The sequence below is a fragment of the Populus nigra genome, chromosome 11 (genome assembly GCF_951802175.1).
Source record: "Populus nigra chromosome 11, ddPopNigr1.1, whole genome shotgun sequence".
In the NCBI taxonomy this organism is placed as follows: Eukaryota; Viridiplantae; Streptophyta; class Magnoliopsida; order Malpighiales; family Salicaceae; genus Populus; species Populus nigra.
Window position 1 is genome coordinate 3,242,083 of NC_084862.1, and position 21,813 is coordinate 3,263,895.

At 37.3% G+C, this 21,813-nt stretch overlaps 3 protein-coding genes across 10 annotated transcripts; 2 read left to right on the forward strand and 1 right to left on the reverse strand.

Moving 5' to 3' along the window:
- Positions 1-1,256: 1,256 nt before the first annotated feature.
- Positions 1,257-5,240, forward strand: LOC133668382 (dihydrolipoyllysine-residue acetyltransferase component 5 of pyruvate dehydrogenase complex, chloroplastic-like). The gene is made up of 6 exons (XM_062088189.1): positions 1,257-2,438; positions 2,985-3,176; positions 3,271-3,358; positions 4,332-4,402; positions 4,527-4,610; positions 4,717-5,240. Exons 1-6 carry the CDS (start codon positions 1,563-1,565, stop codon positions 4,819-4,821), a joined length of 1,416 nt encoding a protein of 471 aa, XP_061944173.1. The 5' UTR covers positions 1,257-1,562; the 3' UTR covers positions 4,822-5,240.
- Positions 5,241-5,698: 458 nt separating this feature from the next.
- LOC133668380 (LRR receptor-like serine/threonine-protein kinase GSO2) lies at positions 5,699-9,434 on the reverse strand. Its single transcript, XM_062088179.1, has 2 exons — positions 6,426-9,434; positions 5,699-6,215 (listed from the first exon to the last, which is right to left on the reverse strand). Exons 1-2 carry the CDS (start codon positions 8,959-8,961, stop codon positions 5,908-5,910), a joined length of 2,844 nt encoding a protein of 947 aa, XP_061944163.1. The 5' UTR covers positions 8,962-9,434; the 3' UTR covers positions 5,699-5,907.
- Positions 9,435-12,119: 2,685 nt separating this feature from the next.
- LOC133668381 (probable magnesium transporter NIPA3) lies at positions 12,120-20,862 on the forward strand. 8 transcript variants are annotated; one of them, XM_062088181.1, is made up of 10 exons: positions 12,139-13,593; positions 13,684-13,932; positions 17,733-17,789; positions 18,248-18,338; positions 18,436-18,596; positions 18,747-18,874; positions 19,019-19,156; positions 19,404-19,496; positions 20,232-20,337; positions 20,423-20,862. In XM_062088181.1, exons 1-10 carry the CDS (start codon positions 12,339-12,341, stop codon positions 20,530-20,532), a joined length of 2,388 nt encoding a protein of 795 aa, XP_061944165.1. In that variant the 5' UTR covers positions 12,139-12,338; the 3' UTR covers positions 20,533-20,862. The 8 variants fall into 8 exon arrangements, with proteins under 8 accessions (XP_061944167.1, XP_061944166.1, XP_061944164.1 ...); XM_062088180.1 differs by having other exon boundaries at positions 12,137-13,932; XM_062088186.1 differs by lacking the exon at positions 13,684-13,932 and having other exon boundaries at positions 12,411-12,551.
- The last annotated feature ends 951 nt before the right edge of the window (positions 20,863-21,813 follow it).

A 21,813-nucleotide genomic window follows, 5' to 3' on the forward strand; every position in this document is an offset into this window, starting at 1 on the left:
TCCACCTTTCACATTCACTCGGGGAAAGGTTAATGCTTTTAATTTAGATTTGAATGCTGGATACAAGAGTCTTGAAAGGCATAACAACAACAACAACAATTTTTAATTTTATTATTTAAATTAAATGTATTTTTTTTTCAATAGTAACAATATTTTTTGAAATTTTATTAATAATAATGACAATAATAATATTTATAATAATTTTAAACCCTGTCAGACCCAAGTTCATTGGCTTTAACGCACTTGCCAAATCCAATTAACTTGGGTCAAGAACTTCAACCAAATCCAAATTACTTAGGTCTGTTGTGCCAGTCGAATGCCGGACCCAAGAGCTGCGGGTCTGGACACCAGACCCTAAAGGCTAGGGTCCTAACATGCAACCCTAGGCTCTTGGGTCAAGCGTCCGGACTCGAGAGCCTGGGGTCCGGATGCCAGACTGAGGCTTCGGGTCTGGGTGCTAGACCCAAGAGCCCTAGGTATGGACACTAGACCCTAGAGCTTTGTGTAATAGCCCACCTCAACCTGCCGTATATTGTTCGCTTTGAGCCTTACCGCCATCTCAGTTTTGTTCCTAGTGACGCGAGCCCACTTCTGAGCCCGACGCCCCAAAACGCGTGCAATAGGTCAGCAACTAGCATTATTTATAAAGTTCTAGCTCTGGATGCTCGTTTCCGATGTGGGATATCACATTTTAGGTCTGGCTAACATGCCTAACTTGAGGGTCTGAGGTCTAGCTGCCTTGTTTGACCCGGACACCTAGGGTGTGACAGTCATTCCATGCCTCAACGTCAGGTGTCTGAAAATCATGTCATGCCCTAGCACTTGGGGCTGACAGTTTTGCCTTGCCACATTGCTGGGGCCTGCAAGCCTTACCATACCCTAACAAAACCCGAATTAACCATTTTGTTCACAATCATTCTTTCAATGCTAAATGTATCCCATTAAAAAACAATCTCACCCCCACTATATGCATAGTATTTTTTTTTTAACAAAGACAATTTTATCATTATATTTTTTCAATTCATAGTACCTATATCGAGGTAGATAATAAGAGAGACATTAAACCCTTTTAATATATTATATAATATAATAGTTTGTTTATCATGTCATCGGCAAATAAAATAATTAAAATTTTTTTAAAAGTGTATTATTTTTCCAGAATGTTTTAAAATAATATATGTTTTTTTATTTTTTAAAAAGACAATTCAAAAGCATATATATATATATATATATATATATATATATTTTTTTTTTTTTTAAACGATGATGAAACCTCCGCCCCAAACACTAACAGAGCTGATGATCAAACATGCTGAGCAAAAGCTGATATCAGGTTTGGTTGCCATATGATATCATATTGGAAGTTGGAACCTAACTGAAACCAAACACGAGACATAGTTAAACGAAAACGATGATGATAACTGATCTCTGAGTTGAAACCTCCGCCTTCTCTCTCCCTCTCTTTCTCTCGATGTTTCCAAGAATTCGTTCGTCTCTTACATAATAGTAAAAAGTAATCAAACACTCCATTTCCAAACACTTCTCTCACAACTCCCCCTTCAATGGCTCACCTTCTCCACACCACATTCCTTCCTTCCTCCTCTTCTCTCCCTCAAAAACCCTGTCTTTCTTCAAGCCCATCTCACACTTCCTCTTCAAGAACCCGGGTCCATGCCAAGATCCGCGAAATCTTCATGCCTGCTTTGAGCTCTACTATGACTGAAGGAAAGATTGTTGCTTGGGTCAAATCCGAAGGTGACAAGCTTTCTAAAGGTGAAAGTGTTGTCGTTGTTGAATCCGATAAGGCTGACATGGATGTTGAGACTTTCTATGATGGTTACTTGGCTGCCATCATGGTCGAGGAAGGTGGTGTTGCTGCAATTGGATCGGCTATTGCTTTATTAGCTGAATCCCAGGAGGAAATCGAGGAGGCCAAGTCTAAAGCTGCTGCTGCTTCGTCTTTTTCTTCTCCAGCTCCGGATCAGAATCCATCCGCGGCGGCTCCGGCTCTGGAATCCACCGTTGCTGTTGATAAGGCTGTTGTGGTGGCGCCGCCTTCTCCGTCAGTGGTGGCATCGGCTGTGCACCCAGCGTCGGAGGGAGGGAAGAGGGTGGTGGTGTCGCCGTATGCCAAGAAGCTTGGGAATGAGTTGAAGGTTGAGTTGGGGAGAGTGATAGGGAGTGGACCTAATGGGAGAATTGTGGCTAAGGATGTTGAGGCTGCGGCGGCAGCTGCTGCTGAATTGGGTTCAACAGGTGCAAAGGTTTCGGGGGCACCTTCTGTACACGCACGGCCTGGGATTGAGTTGGGATCGGTGGTGCCTTTTACGACAATGCAAGGGGCAGTGAGTAGGAATATGGTGGAGAGTTTGTCAGTGCCTACATTTAGAGTGGGGTATACTATTACCACTGATGCACTTGATGCTCTTTACAAGAAGGTAAGAATTGCTATTGGGCCTTTTCCTTTTCTAATCATAATTTGAGATGCTTAAGATGGGATTTTTCCGGCAATATAGTGATATTTGGATGTTGCTGCCGCGTAAGATTGATACTTTATGCTGTATACGAGATGATGATGTTTGATTGATGATCATGCTTCGCTTCTAGATTGGTGAATTTTTTGTGATTTTTCTAGTTTAGAATCTGAAACAGCTTGCTGAATTTGCGATTAGGTATTTTTTTTTAAAACGATCCTAGATGAGAACATAAAACGGTACCCTGTATGGAGAAGTTTCTATCGTGATCTTCTTTCAAATATGCTGTTCGAGTAATTAGTGTCTAGTAATTTGATTGATGCTTTCCGAAGGAAGGTATCATCATGGCTAAAGAATGCCAAAGTTATGAGTGTTCAATAATTTAGATTCAGTGATAATTAAACAATTTAAGATGGGGATCTGCAGGGCAGGTTTTGATTGTCTTGTACTGAATTCATTTGTCTGTTGATTCATCCTTGCCATTGTGCTTCCTTTTCCGTGCATGTCTAGATCAAGTCCAAGGGAGTGACGATGACAGCATTACTTGCAAAGGCAACCGCACTGGCATTGGTTAAGCATCCTTTAATAAACTCCAGTTGCCGAGATGGTAATAGCTTTACATATAATAGTAGCGTCAACATTGCAGTTGCTGTGGCTATGGATGGTGGCTTGATTACACTTGTGCTTCAAGATGCTGATAAGGTTCTTGTTAATCTGTTTTGGGATGTTCTATTGATATTCTGGGTTATAAATCCTTGTTCACTTTCGAGTATTTTTCTTTTAATGCATGTATCAGGTTGACATTTACTCATTGTCAAGAAAATGGAAGGAGTTAGTCGATAAGGCCCGGGCCAAGCAACTGCAACCTCAAGAATACAACACAGGTATACGTACTATATGTTCTCAATTCTTATTTAACTGTTCAAGATATGTTTATCAGGAATTCTTGGTGATCCATGTTCCAGTTTGGCTGCCCACAATGCCCACAACAATTTATTTTGATGCATAATGTGACTACAATAGTTTATCAACTTCTTGTTGATATCCTGGACATACAAATCTTAATTCTTTTGCAAGTTATGAACTTAAAGGGTTAATTAGTTCCAAATGGATAATTGTAATTTCAAAATGGATGGAAAAGCACTTTGTCCTGCATAGTCCAGCATAATCATGATTCTGTTCATGTGACTAAATCATCATCTGGGTTACTTTAGGTATTCAAGAAACAATGTAGTTTCATAGGAGTGAACGATAGTGTCTCACTGCATTTTCCAGAGTTGGGAAGGGTTGTTTTTTCTAGGTTTGCAAATGGTGATATTGACTATAGTTCCATAGTTCTTGTTATTGTGTTTTTCTCATTGTGGAGTACTGAGTTATTCGATTCGTGTTTTCTAATGCTTGAAGTGTTATTTAGTAATTCATGTGCAAATATCCTTTTTAAGTGGATTGCCAGAATCACTCTGTTTCCAAAATCATTAGTGTATATAAAGCCGTTGCAAACTGAAAGTAGGACGTGTGGAGATATTAGTTCTAGGGTGACAAACCATTCCTGTGTGAGTCCAGCTTGTAATGCTTGCTTTAATTTGGTGTGAGTGCAAACTGATAGGGTCTGTTGCAACTTCTGATAATCCAGTTACATGCTTTGTGCTGACTGGTTCTTTAGTCATATTTTCTTGATTTCTGTTGTTCATAATCCTTGATGTCACAAAGTTATATTGTGTTTCTCATCAGCTTTTTCTCAGAAATTTTTAGGCATGGCATTTATCTGCTTGCTGGTCTGATTTCTTTGGGGTCAAGCATATTATTAGCATGACATTTACCAATCTCTATTCATTGCTCTTGTTTACTTATTTGCAGGTACTTTCACGCTTTCTAACCTGGGAATGTTTGGTGTGGATCGATTTGATGCCATTCTCCCCCCTGGAACAGTAAGTGTTTTCACAAGTTTCATTCATGCCTGCTGGATTCTCTACAAGAGGCTACTATACATAGTATGCTCGTTATTAGTGATTGGCATATGGTTTGGTTTATTCATCTGGATGGTTGGTGCAGGGAGCAATTATGGCTGTTGGAGCATCACAGCCAACTGTTGTAGGAACCAAGGACGGCTGGATTGGCATGAAGAATCAGATGCAGGTAACAAGTATACTATATTCATTAGTTACTGAAAAGGTTGTTTCTGTATGAAAAATAGTTTAATTTTTATTTCTCATACTGTAAACTGTAAATGCTATATCTACAGGTAAATGTTACAGCCGATCATCGGGTAATCTATGGTGCTGATCTTGCTGCCTTCTTGCAAACACTGGCAAAGATTATCGATGACCCCAAAGATCTTACCTTCTAATCAGAATCCTGCCACCAAAGTAGGCCATCTTTACATCCTGAAGATTTCCCTTTTCCTTGTATGATTCAGAGCCCATCTTCCTCTGATAATCATTCCTCAATCTTCACGGAGCATACTCAACAAGAGAAATGTAGGAGCTATAATCTCTGTCCAAAGTTCTATTTAGAACAGGAGCAGAATTTTGAAGAGCAATTTTTATTTGGGTTTCAGATATCACAAATTCTTTTGCACTTTAACATTGTTGTAAATGCTGGCAGTTCTTGCTTCTTATCGAATTTCCTTTTCTTTTTCTGCGATCGGTTGTTGTAGCTGTTTCCAACATCAGATATGTGAAACATAAATGTGATCTTCAATGTTTCTTCCCTTGTGTCCATAACGTTGAATGGAATTGGTGCTTCCATTTGGGGAAGATTGCTGTCTGGTGACTGAGGAAGCATTTTGGCTTTAGTTCTTATGAATGTCTCTCCTTCCCTTGCACGGTTTCACAAGTAAACAGCACTTCACCTGCACTCATGGCTGGAAATGCCAGTCGCCATCTCATCAACATTCATGTACATATTAGCTTGAAAACTTGCAATTTGCCTGCAACTTAAATGACTACAGAAATGGAGCATCTGCAGATATAGGTAGAGCCAATGTAAGATGTGTTTCCCTCATATTCCATTGATGTTCTTATCTATATGTTTTTGTTCATGTTGTGGTCATCATCATGTTATCATCAAATTTATGTGTTTCTTAATTGAAGAAACATAGCAAACTTCAATTATTGTTAGTTTGATCCTAAACTGCGCCTTTGCTTCACTCAATTTAGTTAAATTATAGACACTAGATAAAAACACTTTGGAAGAACTCTAACCGGGGCAGAACAAGAGATGGATAGATACATTACTAAAAATTTTCATTTATGTATTATGTATACATAGGAATTGCAGATTACATGCAAGTCGGCTTGCAACAGCTGCCTCGTTCTGTCCAGCAAGAAACCTGTCTTCTACTTACAGATTTGAAATAAAAACTTGCTAAGTATAATCTTTCGAATATATAGAACTACTGTTTCTAGGAGGATTGTATTCCGAAGGCCAGTCTTCATCGTGCATTGAGGATCATTCTTAATACGCTCTTCATCTTTGGCCTTGCTTCTGTGGAAACACTAACACAACTAAGGGCAATCTTAAGGACCGCATGCATGTGGCTTCTGACAGCAGGTGAAGTCCTGCTGATGTTAAAATCAAGGATGCCATCCCACCTGTCTTGCTGTGTTGAGTTCCTTAAAACCCACTTGGCTAATTCAGTTCCCTCACTAACTGCTGGCTTTCCTGTCAGCAATTCCAGTAGAACGACCCCAAAGCTATATACATTCCCAGCCATTGTCACCCTCATTGTGTATGCATACTCTGCAAGAACCACAATCACTCTTCAAGTTAATATCAGAAGCTCAGGCATATGCTGAACAAGGATTCATCAAGCAGTCTGAAACTACTTACAAGAAAGTATTCGATATCCATGTTCATAGGAGAATTCATGAATTTTGGTCACAACCAGTTCATACAAATGAAATTTTGAATACTTGTTGGATATTAAGTTGAGCATAGAGTTTTGTTTACCTGGTGGAATATAGCCCACAGAGCCAGCAACTGTAGAAAGGCTGCCCGTGCTCTTTGTTGGATCAATCACTTTGTGGAGCTCAATGTCTCCAACTAGTGGCTCCTTCAGAGACTTGAGCAAAATGTTTCTGCTTGAAAGGTCAAGGAGGAGAATCGGACCAGAGGAGCATCCATGAAGAAAGGTAAGGCCTTGAGCAACTCCAACTGCTATACTGTAACGGCTTGCCCAGTCTAATGTATCTCCCAGTTTACCATGAAGAACATCAAACAGCGTACCCTTCTCAGCATATTCGTAGAAGAGATAAGCACTGTCGACGGTCAATACATAGGCCAAAGGAGTCATGACATTAGAATTGCTCAGTTTCCCTAAAACTTCCAGCTCTTGTCCGAATTTATTGTGGCTACCCAATTGGAATATCTTGTCGCTCCAGTTGAGCTTCTTGACAAAGTAGTTTGCTCCAGAAGGCATGGTGGCTTTATAGTATGTTGAAAACCTAGTCTTCAACTCAATGTTCAATGGATCAGCAGCTACTTCCATGGCATTGGTGAAATCGATGCTGGACCTGTGAATTCCATTTGTAGTCAACAGATTGCCTTGGATGACTTGAGGTGATGGAAGATTTTCCCCTGATTGTGACTGCTGATCATTAACCTTGAGAAAGCGCCTGGAGAATGATAGAACTATAATCGAGACAATGCCAACAGCAAGAAAAGCAGCAACAACTGCAACAACAACCGGCACAACAACCGATCTCCTCTTCTTTGGGGATTCTTGGGGAGTGTTTGTTGCTGTATTATTTTTAAGTCTTGAATTTCCACTTGCATTTAAAGACACATAATGTTTGAAATCTGGGATGACCCCAGAAAGCTGATTGTTTGAGAGTATCAACAGATTTAGGGATTCCATTTCAGTAAGAGACTCTGGAATCTCACCTGAGAGATTGTTGTTTGATAGATCCAAAATTTCTAGGTCCGTCAGTCGGGAAAGAGTTTCTGGAATAGCTCCTTGAAAGAGGTTGGAGCTGAGATTCAAAGCGATCTGCAATTTCACCGGCATCATTGGGATAGTTCCACTTAGTTGATTTTGTCCAAGTTGGACTTCTAACAGAGAGTTCATGCTGTTGATATTGGCAGGTATTGGACCCCGAAGATTGTTGCCTTGCAAGTTCAGGTGAGCAAGTCTTTGCAAGTTTGAAATTGAAGAAGGTATTGAACCAGTGAGCGAATTCCAGCTGATGTTCAAGGTCGACAACAACTGTAATTGAGTGATCTCTAAAGGGATATCTCCACTCAAATTGTTGAGCTGAAGTTTTAAAACTTGAAGATTACCGAGATTACCCAACGGTGCAGGTACAGGGCCTGTAAGGTCATTCTGTGCCAAATTCAATAGTGCCAACCTACGGCAAGAACTCAACTGATGGGGTATCTCATTGGTCAAGCTATTGTTATCCAGTTCCAAGTAAGTCAAGTTATCAAGTGTCCCGAAAGAAGGAGGGATTGACCCATTGAGCCTGTTGCTTCCCAATCTCAACCTGATCAAGCTCTCAGATACCTTTGCAGGTAATGAGCCTTCCAACAGATTATAAGACAAATCCACAAGTTGCAAGTTCGACCCTGATAAAATATCTGTCGGTATAGGCCCTCTTAAGCTATTGTAACTGAGATCTAAGAAGCTAAGATATCTTGTAATCCCACTGGGAATTGTACCACCAAACTTATTCTGATTCGCTGCAAATCGATACAAGGTTGGGATATTTGAAATGTTTGCTGGGATTTCCCCACTCAATTTATTGTCAGACAGAAGTAAAATCCTCAACTTGTTGAGATTTCCAATCCTAGGAGGAACCGACCCCTCAAGATTATTGGCACTGAGATCAATTAAGCTCAAGTTCTGATAATTTGCAATTTCTTGAGGGACCGTACCTTGGAAGCTATTCATAGAGAGCTGAAGTTCCTCCAACATCAAGGACTTTCTAAGGTTTACAGGAATAGGACCAGTGAAGTTATTGGAACTAAGATTCAAGCTTTTAAGTGCAAGGAATCCATCTACCTGTAGACTAACATTGCCAGACAGAGAATTGAAAGACAAGTCCAAAGATTCTAACCCAACAAAAACATTAAAAGCAGGCAAAGGACCACTTAGCAAATTTTTGCTAAAATTCAACAACTTTAGCCCATCAATCCTTCCACAATCATTGATGAACTCATCTGAAATTGAGCTCAAACGGTTGTTAGAAAGATCAAGGGCTTGTAAAGTTTCAATCTTGCAAACAACTGGCAATAAATTAGAGTTGGAGAGACCAAACTCAGATAGAGAAAGACGAGTTACTGACGAGTTGCCAGAGCTGCAATTAACTCCCTTCCAAGAACATGGGTCTTTATTAGCATCCCATAACGAATCAGAAAGGTTAAGTGACTTAGACAGATCCATCATGGTGTTGGCCTGGTTTGAAGATAGTTGAGAGAACACTGATGGAAACAACAAGAACAAGAAAGACAAGAAAAGAGAGGTTCTTTGCTGCACATACCTTGTCATTTTAGCTGAATTATCCAACTAGTTTTTTCTATACTTGAACTTTCGTTTCTGGATGTGCAAGTGTGCAGTATTTTGTATATATTTTTGTTTGTTGGGCTCAGTTTCAGGTGAAGAGGAGACAGAATAAAAAGAAATGGCAGACTCAAGGGATGTAGAAAAGATTTTTCAAAGTAAGTGCTTTGCTTTGCTTTGTGTTTCGTGGGAAAGATAAAACAAATGTAAGGCGTGTTGGGAGTGGCAGTTGACTGTGGACTTGAGCAGAAACTTGTGCTTCTTCTTTGGGCAAGAGACTTGGACCGGCACACATTGGTGTTATCACACCTTTTGTGTAATGTGTGTTTGTAGGGCTGTGGGATTTCTTCTTTTTCTTTGAACTTGCCAAGGAGGCCTTCCTGCTTTCTTTCTTTCTTTATTGCTTAATTTTTCTTTTCTTGACTTGGACACCTTGGACAGGCTCACCTTTCGTCTTTCCCAGAAATTTGGTGGTAGATTATAAAGAAAGCACGGGAATGGCCATCAAAGAAATTTCTCTGTGGAAAAATGAAACCCTCCAAGTCTAGTCTTTGATGTGGAGCCCCACGTTGAACGGTGAAAGCAGCCTGACGCCCTGACCTGAGAAAGGCTTTTGGAATTTGGAAAAGTGACTTCTTTTCCTTTGGGTTTCGTTAGTCTCTACTTCTACCAATGTTGTCAAACAAGACCTTGGTAGAAAATCATTTTAACTGGTTGTTTCATTAATTCAATAGGTTGATCATTGATGGTATTATTAAAAAATTAAAAAATATATATTAATTCCATAAATTTATTATATTTAAAATGATTGAACTGATAGGGTAGCTTGACCAAGTCTCTAAACAAATTGTTGGTTCCAATGATTCTTTCTGGTTTTTTTTTGACTCCATTGTTTAAGCAATCTTTTATGAGATTCGAATTGGTTAAATGTTTGGATTATTTATTTCCAAGTTATCCTACCGATTTCGTGCAGATTTGATAATTATATTCGAACCAAAATCTAAGATTATGTTTGGTTACTTTTCTAGGATAAAACAACAGATCGATATAAAAATGAACAAAAACATGCTTATTTAAGAGACAAATACAGATGCGTTTGTCACTTCCGAGACTATAACTAAACACCACTTAAATTTATTTAGATTCATTACTTTGGAGATTTTTTAAGGGAAAGTGCGTGATGATCATGAGAGCTGGTCTAATGGAATGGATAAATAATTGAAAGTGGAAATTATGTTTTTCCATTAACCAATTATTAGTGCAGAGAAGTTCTACAGTACTAGTCTTTATAAAACCAAACAGGGAATCCTGTACACCAATTAGGTGCATCAATGGAGGCAAGAAAAGCAGAAAAGTGAAGATATGGGCTGATTTGACTCGGCACAAAGTTGTGGCAAATCCGTTCAGCTTTGAAAGACTCTGATCTGCCGGTGGTGACTAAATCCCATGAAGATCTCACCCACCTAATTACTATGGTTGGCTAATTTCAGCTTGGTGAAAGGTGAGTTTGACATTGCCATGGGAGATCAACTGCTGCAGTTATTCTAATGTTACTTTTCTTTCTTGTCATGTAAAAGATTAAGTAAAGTGTTTTTGCTGACATAATTCAGACACATAAAAGAAAAACAAACCGAAGAATTCTATCTTCTTCGATGCGTTTCGAATGACAATTATCAGAGTTCGATGATCGATGGAGATTATAACACCATTTTTAAGAAATTAAGCTTCTTGCTACCAAGTTCCAGTCTAGGATCGAGTTTTCCTTCCCTGATCATTGATGGCTTTCCAGCTCTTGGGCTTGCTCCAAGATTGTTTGACGTCTTGCTTAAGAGAAGCGTAATATTATGGATCTTGAAGGGAAAAAAGAGAGTTAAAAACTAGTAATAAAAAGTGCATTAGATTGGTTCATCTTTGAGTTAAAACACCCGGCTTTCGAAAAGAAACAGCAACTTGAGTTAAAAATAAAAGGCATTGAAAAGAGTGCAAAATCCTCCGAAAAATAATGGAAACAGAAGAATTATTAGAAGGTGAATTCTCGTGGAAACATATCGTCAATCCAGAGTTGCTGCATGAAGAACTCGATTGCTTAAGTTTAGTTTCTTTAAAAATATTTTTACTCCTTGTGATGAATTTCAACTTCTGCTAAAATCACCTTCATAGTGCGTCTCATTGCTTATTGCATGGTTCTGTGATGGTATCCAGGCCCTTTTTGCGCCTATGTTTGAGAAGGAAAGTAGTGATTCTTTTATTATATTAAAAAATAATATAAATTATATTTTAAAATACTATCATAATTTAAAATTTTCAATTAAAATAGTTCTACTTGATAAAATTTATAGTGATGTACTTATGCAAATTTTAAAATTAGAAAACTTTTACTTAAAAAAAATATATTAGAGAATAATATAAATTTTATTTTGAAATCTTAACTAATAACTTAATTTTTTGATTTGAGATAAGTTTTTTTTTAATATTTTGGTTTTATTCCAAAAATAAAAAACACTTAAATATATGTATTTGATATTGTGATAGTTTTTGCAACGATGATTTAAAAAAAACAAGTTCAAGAAAAGCTACAAATTATAACTTTTCTCAAACTCAAGTTTTTATTACAAATTAAGATGAAAAACAAGTTTAAGTAATGGAAACCAAACAATTTTTAAAATTATGATCAGTTTAAAAATATATTTTAGCCGCACAATACTACAATGTCAAACAGAAAAGTACTATAAAAAAATATTAAAGTAATGTTTGAGAGTGTAATAATAATTGTTTTTTAAAATATTTTTCGTTCAATAATATATAATAATAATATATTTTTAAATAAATTATTTTTTATATCAATACATCAAAACAATTAAAAATACAAAACAAATAACTTCAAGCAAAGAAATATTAAAAAAAATCACGAATTACAGCTTCAAAGCAAAAACAAGAAGCATCCAAGAATGATACGACAACACGTTGAGTATAGGACCACCTTGCTTCCTCCCAGTCAACAAGGCAAGCTTAAATGCAAGTCAATCCACAACATTGAATTTCAAACACTCCATAAGAATCATTTTCGAGAAAAGGATCCGAACCTCATAATTGGTTGTCTCCGATTGAATTGCTCAGATTTTTAATAACAATACAACGATATGCATTGATAGGAAGGTGATGGTGTAACCATCGTATTAATTTTCTAACATGAAAATAAATATGATGTCCTTCAATATTTCACTCGAAACGAATCAAAAGCAGCAATAATATGATATCCAGTTCACACGATAAGAAAGTTCATCACTTTAAAATCAACAACATTCACATATCAAACACTTGAGGTTTGGAAGTGAAGCAACATAACATTCCCCATCACTTCAAAAATGAGCTGGCATGCACATAACACTCGCTTGCTGCTTTTATCTTGCTTCTTGCTTTCATGTTCCGTTGTGTTTTGTCAACTGTCCAAAGACCAAGATATCACCATGATCACTCTCTCTAAGCTCCTTAACAACACTGCTTCACCATGGGATGCTACTAAGGAGCCAAACCCATGTTCGTGGATTGGAGTTAGATGCAGTCCTGACAACACACGGGTAACCCATCTTTTCCTATCTGGCATTGGTCTCTCCTCTTCTGATTTTATACCTGTTATTTGCAAGATCGAGTCTCTGCAGTGGCTTGATTTCTCGAACAACCGATTGAGCTCAATCCCAGATGAGTTCATCAATGTTTGTGGACAGATTTCTGAGTTGCAGACTTTGAGTTTTAGTCATAACTCTCTAGCTGGTCCTTTGCCTACTTTTCATGGTTTTGAAGGATTAGAAACCTTGGATTTGTCTTGTAACTCTATGAGTGGTAATATTAGTTTACAGTTAGATGGGTTTCGTTCACTCAAAAGCTTGAATCTTAGTTCCAATAAGTTTAATGGGCATGTTCCCATAAACCTTGGGAAATCCATGATGTTGGAAGAGCTTCAGCTTTCGGTGAATTCTTTCCAGGGTTCCATCCCGTCGGAAATAGTGAGTTATCAGAATTTGCACAGGATTGATCTTAGTGCAAATCAGCTTTCGGGGTCTATTCCTGATGTACTTGGAAACCTAACCTACTTGGAAGTTTTGGTTCTGTCTTCCAATAAGTTAAGTGGGGAGATCCCAACAAGCCTTTCAAATATTCAAACCCTGCAGCGCTTCGCAGCAAATGAAAACAATTTCTATGGTGGAATTCCTTGTGGACTTACAAGGTTTCTTACGTATTTAGATCTTAGTTATAACAGGTTAGCTGGGCTGATACCACCGGACTTTCTGTCACAGCCGAATGTGCAGACTTTGGATTTGTCTTATAACATGTTGGAGGGTTCAATCCCATCAAATGTATCTCGAAACTTGGTTATTCTAAAATTGGGAAGCAATAGAATGAATGGCTCAATCCCTGTTTCATTTGAAGCACTAACAAATCTAACTCATTTGGAGCTGGAAAACAATAGTTTGACTGGTGTGATACCTCCTCAATTGAGTTCTTGTGGAAGCTTAGTGGTGTTGAACTTGGCACAGAATAACCTAATTGGTGCATTACCAGCAGAATTGGATGGTCTTTATTCACTTGAAGTCATGAAACTCCAATTAAACAAATTGAGTGGTGAGATCCCAAAGCAAATCCCCCCTGCGTTATCAACCCTGAATATCAGCTGGAATTTGCTTACCGGTTCCATACCTTCTTCAATTGCAGGCTTGGACAACCTGGATTATTTGAACTTGCAAGGTAACAATCTCAGCGGTTCAATCCCTGATAGTATGCCTTCTGTGGTTGAACTACAACTTGGACAAAATCAACTGAGTGGGAGGATTCCAAAGATGCCAGTGAGGTTGCAGACTGTCTTAAATCTCAGCAGCAACCTCTTTGAAGGACCTATTCCAAGCGATCTTTCCCAGCTGATGGGTTTGAAAGTCTTGGACCTCTCGAACAACAAGTTCTCGGGTGAGATTCCTATTCTTTTTACTCAAATGGCTACCTTGACAGAGCTGATACTTTCCAACAATCAGCTATCTGGAGTCATCCCAGTATTTCCACCACGGGTTTCGATAAAAGTAACTGGAAATGCTGGCATAGTTGACACTTCCGAGAAACTGGCCAGAAAGACAGGAAGACAAATTGGTGTGACCATTATAGTTGGAGCGGGAGCCTCCTTCCTTATCTTTTTTCTTTTTTTCTTCTTGCTTTTGCTAGGTAAGCAAAAAAGAAACTGAACTCGAACAATTTCTGTCGCGAGATGACACGAAAACGGGAGGGGGATCTGCTGTGTTTTGTTTTCTTGTGTAACAGAAGTTTGCAGTTTACTTGTTAGTGTTTGTATAGTGTAGTTTTAAAATATATTAAAATAATTCTTGTTTTAAAATATATTAAAATAATATTATTTATTTTTTAAATTTATTTTTTATATTAGTCTCTTGCACGCAAAAACAATAAAAAACACATAAAAAATAATCTAAAACAAATAAAAATCAGTTTTTTTTAAAAAAATAACGATTCCACCGCAAAAACAAATATACGTTCATGTTTTTTTTAGACAGGGGGAGGAGGAATTTCATTACAATTTGTTTTTAAAACATTTTTAAATTGTTCTTTTAAATAATTAAATTAATATTTTTTAAAAATATTTTAAAATAATATGATATGTTGATGTAAAAAAATAAAAATAAAAATAAAAATAAAAGAACTGAAACGGCAACAAAAAAAAATCTGAAAGAAATATCGAAGCCACTCTTTCGACGATCACTGAGATTCATTTCGATCGATTCTTCCCTAAAATCTTCCTCTTTTGAGTTTTTACACGTGCTCTGGTAATATGTGAATTCTGCTTTCCCTCTCCCGTTGAATGAACTAACTAAGGGGCTGCACTCGTCTCCCGAGCCAGAGAGCAAGACAAAATTAGAGGCCTGAAAAAGATCTCCGTAGTCCAGAAGTTGCTCCTGGGCTACTACCCATCTCTCAGTCTCGCTAAAGGAAGCGTGCACGGGTGGTCGATAGAAGCTGAAAAAAAGTAAAGAAAGGGATAAAAGAAAACTAAGTTCAGCTTTCGTCTCTTGTTCAACAAGAACAATACCTATCAGATCGATCTAAATCTTACAAACAAATAAAAAAACATCTTAACTACGTTAAACTCACAAATCCCAATACTCTTTGGTGTTCCTTTCTCTCTCTCATTCTTCATGCACATTTGCGTTATACAAGCCGATTTGGATAAGATTAATATAAAGAAGACGACTTGATGAATGATGTGGAATGGAAACAGTGAGTTTTGAGGTGAGACATTGTCGTCGTCGTCGTCGTCGTTTTGGTGTTGGTGGTGAAGGGATTGTAAAGTTATGGCGGAAACAGAGATAGGAATGTCAACAGATAACATAAAGGGATTGGTGTTGGCATTGTCTTCGAGTTTATTTATAGGAGCTAGTTTTATTGTTAAGAAAAAGGGGTTGAAGAAAGCTGGTGCTTCTGGTATTAGGGCAGGTAAAGTTTCAATCTTTTTATTGTTTATTCAACTGGGTTTTTGTTTTTGGCCTTGGAATGGGTTGCATTTTTGTGGGTTTTCATTGTTTATTTGTTGGCTTTGGTGGGTTTTCTTTTAATTGTGATTTTGTGTTGGGATTGGTGCTAATTTGTTGGTTTGGATTGCCCTTTTTTAATTTATGTTTGGGTGTGAAATGGGTTGATTTTTGGTGGTCCGTTATGGATTTATTCGAATGGGATTTTGTCTTGAGTGGAAGTTGTTTTATGTGCTTCATTGCAAGAATTATAAGCATAGTGATAGGAATTGGTTGAATTCACGTGGCTTGAGGATTTCATTTGTGGGTCAAACTTAATAGTGGGTTAAATTTTTGTTTACTGTTGTATTCCAAGCTGTAGATAGAATTCTTGATGATATTTTAATGGAATTTGTTTCTGTTTGGTTACATATATTGTTAGAATCACTGAATTGAAACGTTGTTGTTTGCGCGAGGAAAAATGATGGCTAATCAGTTTATCATAGTTCACCACCAGGCGCCAGGTTGCTGGCATGGGATCTAGTTTCACTATTTGGGGTTTCTTAGCTGATGCCTGGAAAATTGCCTTTTAGATTCTTTTTAGTTGGAAGATTAAGCTCCAGCAAGTGAAGACACCGGGTTAATTGGAGTTTGGTGCTGTTATTCCTTTGGATGTCTATATGGGGAGAGATGGATTTTGGAGGGTTTGTTCCACGCAATTATTCATTACACCTTCGTATGATTTTAGAACTGCAAAGTTTCGGTTTCAAGTTCTTTTCAGCATGTTGTTCAGATTCTATGTTGGCTTGCTACTCTTGTATGCGTCATGTGTACTAAGTTGGCAAAGACATCTTGCTTTGTCCATTTTCTTAAACTTTTTGATCTGACGATTGCTAAAACCAAAGTTTATCCCTCATCCTGGTGATATTTTTTGGGGATTTTGAAAAAGCTTCGATGGATTTATGGTAGTGGATTAATTGGTTGAGGCCCATAGGACTTTAGACATTCGATGCATTACACTTATCATCTCAGGTGTAGAATAGTATATCTGAAGGGGTAGCTTTTGTAATAGGTGGGAAGATAGTGATGGATTTCATAGGACAAAGCTGTGGAATAGCTTTGCAAGAGAAAGACGTATATCCTTTAACTTTGTTGCTTTACATATTGGAGAAGGTAGCTGGATTCTTGTGTGGTGCATGGTGTGTGCAAAAGCATGAGCAGCTCTTCTTCTTTTCTGAGAAAAAAGGTGGTAGCAATTGAGGGCTAGAAAGAAGGGGCCATGGTAACTGTGCTTAGGCCCCAAGTTTTATAAGGGTAGTGAAAGATTGGGATTGGACTTTGCAGCAGTTTTATTGATGTCCTATATTTTTCTTGAGTGTGTTGAGGGGTGACGATATACTAATTATTGGATATTTGTAGGACATTCGGAGTCTGCTCTTTTCTAGAAGGTTGAGGGAATGTGAGAGTATCTGGAAGGTTAAAGTAGCTCTCCAAAGCTATATCTTTCTTTTGATAGATCAACGTTATGGATTGTTTAGATATTTTCAATTTGTATATTTTGTAGGTTTTAAAGTAGTGCATTTGAGTGCTCTTTACAGAACTATCTTGATGATAGTAAACCATTGGTCTGGTTCTTTTATGCTATTTACATCCAAACAGAGTAATGCTATACGAACTTACAAATCTTAACTAATACTTCATATAACTTATGCAAGAGTTTCTTTATCATGTTTGATCAATCTTTTAGTGTTTCCAGGACCATACATCACACCACCAATCATTTTCTGCGCCAGTTTGTATGAAGTTTGTGTAAGATTTATTTGTTTCTTTGTAGACCATCTTGGTTCCAGATAATGGTTTGGTGTCATATGGCTTAACAAAATAGCTTCACAATTCTTTCTTTAGGCTTGCAGAATACCATTCAGCTTCCACTGCCTAGTCCATGGAAGCAGTCATTATGGTGTTCTTTAGGAATATGCTTTCTAAGTAAGTGATGGTGATTTATCATCATAGAAGAAGAATAAATAAAATTTAAAATCTAACTTTTTAACAATTTATAATTTATATGATTGCATTAATGGCTTGATGAGTATAGAAGTTGGAGCAGGACATGTGGAATTATTGAGTTTAATACTCAGCATTTGCTTATTTTGTTAACATTTTTTTTTTGCGATTGCATTAATGGCTTGATTTATGTATGATAATAGAGTTTTATGGTTTTACTTTATCTTAATTTTATGGACCTTTTGTTTGCAGGTGCTGGGGGTTATACTTACCTGTTTGAACCACTTTGGTGGATTGGCATGATAACAAGTAAGTGCCCTTATTTTCTGTGGCTGTTAATTTGTTGAAATTAAAGAAATTACTTTTATACCATTGCATATACATTGTGTGGTATAAAATAAATAGTCTATATATATTTTGATAATTTAAATAAATAGTCCATATTCTTTTACAGCATAATAAATAGTCTATATAAATGCAATAAGTTCTTTTGATTAGCTAAAAACTCTCCATATGTGCCAAAAGTGCAGTCTTTCACAGATCCTTCAAAGAGTTGTGTTAACCTTTCATTTCATATGTCTTGCACTATTTCTTTTGTTGTTTGTCCATTTAGATGGTTTGGATCTCCATGTTTTTGTTTTATGATGTTTACCTTTTCTCTTTATATGTAAGTTACTCCTGTTGGTTTAACGTTATGAAGTGCATTGGAAGTTTGAGTGCAGATCACATTGTATGCATTCTAAGATGGATAATTGTCATTGTGGCAGTGATTGCTGGGGAAATTGCTAATTTTGCAGCCTATGCATTTGCACCAGCTATTCTAGTCACTCCTCTTGGTGCACTCAGTATCATTATCAGGCAAGAGAAAATTTACTTATGTCTTTCATATAAGTATCATTATCAGCCTATGCATTCTAAGATTATTTTATGATGCTAACTTCCATTTGTCTTGCAGTGCTGCTCTTGCACATGCTATTTTACAGGAAAAGTTGCACACTTTTGGGATTCTTGGTTGTGCTCTTTGTGTTGTGGGTTCAACGACAATAGTTTTGCATGCACCTCAAGAACGTGAGATTGAGTCTGTGAAGGAAGTGTGGGACCTTGCAACAGAGCCAGGTATATATTTCTCCAAGGAATGAAAAAAAGTAGCGAAATGGCTTCCAAGTCCTTGATGCTATACGAAAAACATACATAATATTATCATGGTCTTATATTTTTTGCTCAAGTGTCTCATAATGCTGTAATTCACTGTGATATCCACTGCAGCTTTTCTCTTGTATGCTGCTATTGTCATAACAGCTGCTGTTGTGATTATCATTCGTGTTATACCCCATTATGGGCAGACTCATGTTATGGTCTATATTTCAATTTGTTCCCTCATGGGCTCACTATCGGTATGTCAGCTATCCTCTTCTTGAATCTGAAATTTTTATAAACTTTGCTATATATACCTATTTGTTTATTATTCACTGTGTGCACATCTTTACTAGTGTAAATCCACTATTGTTAAAATTATGTTTTCTGAATGCTCATAACAGGTTATGAGTGTCAAAGCACTTGGAATCGCTTTGAAGCTGACTTTCTCGGGAATGAATCAGTTACTATACCCCCAAACATGGGCTTTTACCTTGATTGTACTTGCCTGTGTAATCACTCAAATCAATTACTTAAACAAGGTAATGCATTTCGTAGGAGCTCCCATATAATTTTTAAAAATAAACATATGCTACCTTGAAATGCTGATTGCGTGAAAATTAATGTAGAAACTAGATCTTTTATTATGATGATGATGTAAATTTCTGAAGAGAATATTTCAAGTTTTCCAGCATAGGACTTGCTTCAGTGGGAGGATAACTGGGCAATGGCTTGTGGTTATGAATGGCTTTTGGTAGATAAATTTATTTGTTACTCTTTGAATTGCAGGCTCTTGATACATTCAATGCAGCTGTTGTATCTCCCATATACTATGTGATGTTTACTTCATTAACAATTTTGGCTAGCGTAATCATGTTTAAGGTAATCTACTTTTTAACCAGTGGCATGTGTTGACTTATAGGCATGCATGAATGTGTCTGTGTGATAGATGGAATTTAGGAGAACTAATCCTTGGATTTCATGTTAGCTTCACTTTAAGTGATGATGACTGTAGAAACTGGAGCATTTTTTTAAAATGAAAACGGAACATTGCTACAAATAGGTTGTGCTGATGTATTCAGAATACAAACAAAACAATTTGTTTTCCATCTATTTTGAGTTGATTTATGGTGAATGGCTGTATAATTATGAAATTTCTTATGCTATCCCAGCAGAGGACTTTAAATTACTGTTCTTACATAAATTATGAGTTTCTTTTTTTTTTTTGGTTCCTTTTCTTTTTGAAACCCTCCTCTCTTTTATGGAAAAGAGATTTGGAGCTGAAAGAAAACTAGATGGTTATTTTCTGAAGATTTTATGTTATTCTCTCAAGCTAAGGAGTTTAAAAACTGTTGTTACTCAATTATGAGTTCTTTTTTTCATTGTATTCTTTTAGGAACTCTCCTTCTCTCGATCTCTTAGACAGAAAATAATAATCTATGGAAAAGAGATGTAGTGGTGAAATAAAACTAGATAGATGTTCTCTGAAGATTTTAGTTCTTACATGCAGTCTTCAGTCCGTATAAGTATTGCTATAGTAACTAAAGTATTAAACTTTTAAGGGTTTTTATGATGTTTGTTGCCCTGTATGCTGATTATATACCTTTTTAAATTCAGGATTGGGATGGAAAGAATGCATCTCAAATTGTCACTGAAATATGTGGATTTGTAACGATCCTTTCTGGGACTTTTCTTCTTCATGAAACGAAGGATATGGTTGAGGGTGGGTTTCCAGTATTTCCTCTATTGTTTAATCATCTTCTCTAGTTCAAGATTGTAGCTTCACATAAACTGTACTTCATTTATAGGGTCATCACAATCTTCATCATTGCGCCTTCCTAAGCATGAAGAAGAAGATGAAGGACTTGACCCCGAAGGAATCCCTCTACGACAAGTAGACACTCTGAGACCAAAATAGTTGTATTCTTTTATTCTTTTTGTTACTGTCATTCAAGATCTTGGGTGCTGATTTGGGGCAGAACGGGAATTCCAGCCACAGACCTGTGTATTATCAATCAACACACTGGGTGGGTTCTTTATTTTCTTTGAGTAAACAATGGGCGAAGATGGCAAGACTTCTTTCTCAGATAAAAAAAGGAGATGGTCTCTTTCAGCTGCCGCCATGTATAGACATTTAACTCCCCCCTTTCCTTCTTCCCCTCCTTGGGGGTTTGTAATTTTGAGCATTTTGTTCTTCATATTGAATATTAGCTTCAAGTTATGAAGAAATGCAGTTTACTTCTTCCCCTCCTGATCCTTGCAATGACTGTTCCATTACATTGTTTTATATGTGATCTATGCTAGATAGCGACCTTCAAGTTGACCTCATGTGTGGGTAACGAGCATCTCAACAAAGAATTGAAGGTTATGCTTAGTATATGCAGGATACAGAGTGTTTTGTATTAGAAAGTTCTATGTTTCACATAAATTATTGTCCAAGTTGCTTTATATTAACTCATGATTTAACTTTCAATTGCTATCATGCAACCACTAAAGGAGTGGACTTAGACTTGCTCATTTTAGACTTCTAGGAGTCTTATTTTTGTATAGCTTGCTGTGTCAGGTGAGCTTATATATGGAAAAAAGACAGTATTTGGCTGGCTTAGTGGAGCTGTGACAGATTTGAAATGCAAATTTCCCAAACAGAGAATGTTGCCATGCAATCTCTTTCAAAGCTCTCCAGTCAGCACCACAAACGTTGCCAAACGGGCTTTGAAGAAGCCACTTCCTGCTACCAAGCCGGCGGTAGATGGGGATGTCCTCGGCGTGCTTCTGCTGCTTTTTATTTTCTATTCCTTGGAAAACATTAGAGTAAACCAACTATGATCTTGTCGACATAAAATTAATAGATTCTGATGGCTCTTTAAAGCTGTATAAAACTCTTGAAAGAAATAAAAAATCATTTCAGTATAATGTTTATTAGGCATGAGCTGCCTGGCGAGATTTCCATTGGAATCCTATTTTTATCAATCTATGCTTATCAAAACTTTGGTTTCATTATGCTAATGCTTTCAACATAGGTGATGGGCCAAAGTTAGAAAATTAAAAATACAAATTCTTGGGGGACCAGCTTGGTCGCCCAAGCAAGGGCGACCATCGTGGATGGCCAGCCAGCCAGCCAGCCAGCCATCTGACCCAGTGACCCAACCTCGCGGGTTGCTAGCGACCTGACCTCGCGAGTTGCCTGACCAACAACCAG